General features: G+C 46.6%; 1 protein-coding gene across 1 annotated transcript; it reads left to right on the top strand.

Annotated features, from left to right (window-relative positions):
• The first annotated feature begins 2,029 nt into the window (after positions 1–2,029).
• Positions 2,030–2,935, top strand: NFILZ (NFIL3 like basic leucine zipper). The gene has a single exon (XM_039516208.1). The coding sequence runs from the start codon at positions 2,030–2,032 to the stop codon at positions 2,933–2,935; it is 906 nt and encodes a 301-aa protein (XP_039372142.1).
• The last annotated feature ends 3,309 nt before the right edge of the window (positions 2,936–6,244 follow it).

Consider the following 6,244-nt stretch of genomic DNA (forward strand, 5'->3'; position numbering starts at 1 on the left):
ACCACAAGTGTCCTCAGCCAAAGTCTCTTTTGCTTTGCTTTTTCAGTTGCCAACATTATCCACCGTGATGCTATATGTACTGCCAGAGAGTTTATAACAGGTTCTACCACCGAAACCCATGCAGGACTCCGCCACTGCACTCCTGTAGTCCATGAGCAGGAACAACAACTGTAGCCAACCCCCTCCACACCACTTCCAGAGAACACCCCGAGTGAGGTATTGTTTCTGGGACCAGGGATTTTTGATGTGTTTTGAGAAGCACTTAGGACATTTTAGGATTCTTTAAAAAGAAAAATAAATAATAATTACATGTTGCCCCTACTCTGGCCACCCTCTCCATGGCCACATGCAGGGAGCTACGGCTGATTGAAATTTTGGGAGGAAAGCAGACACTTCCTGCAGAAAATGTTTGTTCAAAACCGTGGTTTTTCTTCCGAAAGGAAAAGTTTTAACCGGAAACTCTCAATCTCCCATTTGAAAACACAAAGCTCAAAACCTGACAATTTTCTGCCCAACACTGACTTTTGCGGGCTGTTGGTCAAAAGTTTTGGGCCGTTTTCAGCTGAAAAGATATTTTTCCAATGAAAAAAATCAAAATTTTCCCCTGAAAATTTCAATGAAAAAAACATCTCCCCCACCAGCTCCACCAGGAATCCTTATGGAGCTGTGTTCCCCGACTCACATAAGCACTTTACAATTTCACAAAGGGGCGGGGAAGATGTTTCCAAATGTTATAAAATACATTTTCCCAGTCACATGCATGTGACTGGAAAAATTTCCAAGATTCAGCTCTGATTAATAAGAGTCCAATAAAATATGATACTTAAAAGGATTATGATGATTAGTTATGACTTACAGATGGAGCTATAAAACAGTGTTATAAAACACAGGCCATGCAGATGCTGTCATGTCAATTTAAGCCATGATGTTGAGTGTGATAAAGCACATTAAGAATCCTTTTATAATTTAACAAATGAGAATTGATTAGTGAGTAAAATAATTAATGAGTTCATACAGTTGTAGATGCCTGAAGCTCTCAGAACCAAATTTTCAAAATTGGCGCCTAAAGTAGGAGAATTTCCCCAGGGGATAGGATTAGTTGGTGTTGGTCCTGCTTTGAGCAGGGGGTTAGACTAGGTGACCTCCTGAGGTCTCTTCCCACCCTAATTTTCTATGATTCTATGACACCAAACTGCAACTCAGGTGACTGAGGTTCTAGTCCTGTCTCTCCCATTAAGCTGCTGTGTGATTTTTGACAAATCTCTTCTCTTCCCTGTGCCTCCCCTATATGTAAAAGGTGCATGATGCTACTTATCTCCTTCATCAAGCGCTTTGAAATCAGAGGAGGATAAGCAGTAGCAGGCAGGTCTTTTCATTAATAAAGCTGCACCAGCAAAATGTGTGCAACCACTTGTTGCCTGTTGGAGCTGCATGGCTGTAGTGTTTCAGTGTAGACACTCGCTGCAGCAACGGAATGGGTTCTCCTGTCGCTGTAGTTAATCCAGCTCCCCAAAAGGCAGTCGCTAGGTTGACAGAAGAATTCTTCTGTTGACCTACTGCTGTCTACACTGGGGGTTAGGTCAGCTTAACAATGTCCCTGAACGGTGTGGATTTTTAACACCCGAGTGATGTAGTCGGCTCGACCTGACATTTTAGTGTAGATTTGACCTGCATTCCCGCCCCTTGCTCAAGCATGCAGACATTCACCCATTTGGCAGGCAAAAGTGAGGATTGTGCACCCCATGTTGTGCAAGCACCCATTTGAAAATCTGGCTCCAAAAGTGGCTAGGAGAATAGATGTAATTGTGAGCAAAAATCATCTTTTGCTTTGTACAGCACAAAGCACAGCAGGGCCTCAATGAAGGGCTGCGGTTCCTAGGCCCTACTGCACTACAAAAAAATAATAATGAATAATTGCATGCATAAACGAACACAAATAATAGGTAGGTGTTAACTGTTTTATAATGGATACTTGAATTCCACCTTCCAAGGTTCCCAGCAGCAGCATACAGTGGTGGTGTCTGACGCCATGGAAAGCTTTATGGCACCACTAAGCACCCTCAGCGAGCTGGGGCTTCATCACGACAAGAATAAGCTGCTACGCGGCAAGGCGAGTGGGCCCTCGCGGCGCAAGCGGGAGTTCATGCCAGACGAGAAGAAGGACACTATGTACTGGGAGAAGAGACGCAAGAACAACGAGGCGGCCAAACGCTCCCGGGAAAAGAGACGACTCAATGACTTTGCCATGGAGAGCCAGTTGGCGGCTCTCAGCGAGGAGAACGCCCTCCTCAGGGCCGAGCTCCTGGCCTTGAAGCTGCACTTCGGTCTCATCAGCCCGGACGTCTACGCCCACCAGGCCGGCTCCATCCAGGACTTCCTGGGGATTTACCTCAGAGGGCGCAAAGCAGCCGTCCCTCTCCTCGAGGTGGAGCCCTTGACCCGGGATGGCTGCTTCAGGACAAACGGCGTTGTGCCCCGCATGGTGGAGCCCACTGAGTTCGCTTACAAAGGCCTCACCCCACCTAGAAATCTCCAGAGCTCTGACCCAAAGCAGACCCTACTGGGCACCCAGTATGATCTGAACCCTCACCAGCCAAAGAGACTCGAATCAGCCTTCAAATCCACCCTCTGCCCCCCTTACCTCAATTACCACTTTCTGGAGAAATACACTTGCCGGTTCCCTTCGCTGGACAATGCCCATTTCTTGGCCACTTCTCCCAGCATGGCTGAGGCAGGGAACCAAGGCGCCAAAAGCCCATTAGATGAAGATGATGAGCAGCAAGTGCCTAAAATATCCCCTCTCCCCCTCAGCAGCCAGCTGTGCCCTGCGGAGGACCCTTCCAGGGGCCGGAGCTATTCTGCCCTGCCTCACAAACTCAGAATTAAGACTAAAGCCCTCAGCAGCTGGGAGGAGAGCGGCTCTGACTCCCGTTGAGACTGCAGAGGAGACCCCCCCCCACGGTGGGCTGGGAAGGAGGGAGAAAGTGGGGGATAATTATCTTATGCACTGAAGAGGGAAAGTGATTTGTTTTGCGTTGAACATGTGAGATATGGGTGTGAGCAGGGCCTGACGGGGGCAGGTCTGTGTCTGGCATGGTAATACTTCCCCACAACTCCACACGCCGTGTTCCAGTGAGACTCAGACTCACTCTGTGTACAACAAGGAGCTTATGGTTTCACTTTGTTGCTTTGCTCATGCCTGGAGCCGAAAGGCAGGGTCTGGGGTAGGCATGGGAGGACTGAGGATGGCGAAGGCCAAGATTACAGGCATGGTGAGCAGCGGATGATACTCCAGCAGCACTACACCCCAACTACAGTCGCTCGGTGTGGCAGCCATTTTCACTCCTCTTGCTTTGCGGACACTTCCTTCCCCGCAGGATGGGGCTATTAAAGCTTCTATTCATGTTTCCTGTTTGAAACAGGAAATGGACAGAGAGAGCTTCAACGACGCCCACCTCAACATGCCTGGAGCAAGCTCAGGACAAATGGGGGCGCTGGAGAGAGGTAGTGGACTATCTAAGACTCATGCTATTCAACCACGTTCCAGCTGTAGTTCCATTGTCCTTGCATTCCTGCAACCAGTGGGACTGTTTGTGTGTGTGAGGATGGGAAGTGAGATCAGAAACCAGTTGGGTGAGAAGAAGAAAGGGCCTCTAGAGCAATACTCACCTAGATTTGTATTGAACAGATTTAATTATCCTTTAAGCCATTTCGTAACGGCTCAGACTTTGTCTTACCTTGAATATCTTCCATGATTCCAGAGCTCCCCAGTATCTACACAGTCGAACACGCTTCTGCTGTCATTTGCAGAGCAGTTACCCAGTTTCAGATCGTAGTTACTCTGGAAGTAAACGTGGACTCACGTCAGTGGATTTACACAGGGGTAAAAAAAGAGCAGGATCTAACCCACTGTATTTCCCATGAATCATCAGTTCTCTTCAGACTGAATATGTCCATTTTTCCTAACGAGCATGGCCTAGTGGAAAACGTTTCATTTTGCTTTACATCATTTTTTGGGAGGAGGCAAAAATTATTTTTTTTTAAATTTGTAATTGAGAATTCTATCAAAAATATTTGTGTTTTGTTCATCATTGAACTCGCTTTTGTAAATCAGAAATTTTTGAAAAAAGATTTTTTTAAAATTGTGCAATAATTAAAAGAAAACTCTCCCAACATGTGACTAAGTGGACCAAAAAATTTCTCATTTGAAACCATCTTATTTTGAAAATGATACCAAAGCCAAAATCTCCCCAGAGCCAAGGCACATCAGTTTTCATGGCCAGCGATACACCAGGGAGTGATATGGCCTGCGCCACATCTGACCATGCTGGAGGCGATGTTCTAGCACAGGGGTAGGCAACCTATGGCACGGGTGCCGACAGTGGCACGTGAGTTGATTTTCAGTGGCACTCACACTGCCCGGGTCCTGGCCACCAGTCCAGGGGGCTCTGCATTTTAATTTCATTTTAAATGAAGCTTCTTAAACATTTTGAAATCTTATTTACTTTACATACAACAATAGTTTAGTTATATACTATAGCCTTATAGAAAGAGACCTTCTAAAAAGGTTTACATGTATTACTGCCACGCGAAACCTTAAATTAGAGTGAATAAATGGAGACTCGGCACAGCACTTCTGAAAGGTTGCCCACTCCTGTTCTAGCAGGAGAGCAAATTAGGCTCAACCCAACAATTTATCGGATGATCACAGAGACCCTGAATAACCCAGCCGCTGCAGCTCCAGGGAAGAGCTACATGAAAATGTTCATTAAAAAAGTCACCAAAAATGTCGATAAAATGAGACAATGAGGAGTCCGGTGGCACCTTAAAGACTAATGGATTTATTTGGGCATAAGCTTTCATGGGTAAAAATCCCACTTCTTCAGATGTGTTAGTCCTTAAGGTGCCACTGGACTCCTAGTTGTTGTACAGTAGCCATGTACAGTCTAACATGGCTACCCCTCTGATACTTGATAAAATGAGAAATATATAACAATTTTAGATCCCCCCACCCCCTCTTTTTTTGGCCAGCTTTAAATGAAAATTAAAAATCTGGATTGGGATCATCAAAGCTACCTCAGGGATTTGGCCCCCCACGTGGCAGCAATAACGGTGGCAACAGAAGATGGCTGCCATGACACTTGTTATGTAACAACTAGGGCTGGTTGAAATTTTTCTTTTGCGGTGGAAAATGGGGTTTTCAGCTACATGATTTTTTTTTTAAATGAAAAATGTCTGCTTCCTGTAGAAAATTTCAGTTTTCCATTGAAAAACCATATGCACAAAAACTGAAATATTTCAATTTGGAAATGATGCTGCAGTTCCTCAGGAGAGTGATAGTTTGGTTTCCTCATGCCCCCATTCCTCTCTGTGAGCTGGGCTCCCCAGCCAGACTACATCTCCCATGATGCACCCTGACCAGGGACTCCCCTGAGGTACCGCTGCCCTTCTCCAAGAAGGGAGACCATGGTGCATCATGGGAAATGTAGCTCGCCCAGGGAGCCCAGCCTGTCGAGGAGAATGGGAGCATAAGGCAGCAGCGCAACATTTCCAAATCAAAATATTTCATTTTTTGGCAAAATGTTTTGGTTTCGGCTGAAATGTTTCTATATTAGAATTTCCGCTGAACATGCAAAATTTCCCACGGAAAACAAAAAAGCACCGTTGAAATGACTGCCAAAAGGGTCCTGATCCTGACTGAACTCCCCCGCCCCCATGCAGCATCTCCCCCATTGCCTCATTCTGCTTAACCTGTCCCTTTTCATTTACAAACCAGAAACCCAAAGCAGAAATGCTGAGCAGGCGCCAGTTTGCTGGACTTCTAGGGCTTGCTTATATGGAGAGGTAGCGTGCGACAGGCCAGGGTGTGAAAGTACAACGCACTAGCCTGCTGCACACTAAAGGTATGTGTACATTTAGGGCAGCACGTAGAAGACAGACACTGCACGCCCAGCTTGCATGGGTGTAAACAGCAGTGTCGACGGTGAGGCATGGCTTAGGCAAGCAGAGTAGAGTAAAGTGCCCTACACACCTGAACCGTAGGGTATGTACCCTTCACGGCTGACTACATACCCAAGCGGGGACTCCCAGGTCTTCACTGCTATTTTTAGCAGTGCAGTGTCCCACTGCCTCCCCACTGCCAGAGCCATTCTCTGCCACAGTGAAAGGCTCCAGCAGCAGGGAAAGTTTCTGGCAGTGAGGAAAGGCTCCGGCAGTAGGAGGCAGCGGAGAAAGTCTCTGGCAG

The sequence above is a fragment of the Mauremys reevesii genome, linkage group 26, assembly GCF_016161935.1.
Source record: "Mauremys reevesii isolate NIE-2019 linkage group 26, ASM1616193v1, whole genome shotgun sequence".
NCBI classification, from domain to species: Eukaryota; Metazoa; Chordata; order Testudines; family Geoemydidae; genus Mauremys; species Mauremys reevesii.

Excerpts from the sequence above, each read along its gene's own strand:
- NFILZ (XM_039516208.1), top strand. The coding sequence starts at position 2,030 with ATGGAAAGCTTTATGGCACCACTAAGCACCCTCAGCGAGCTGGGGCTT.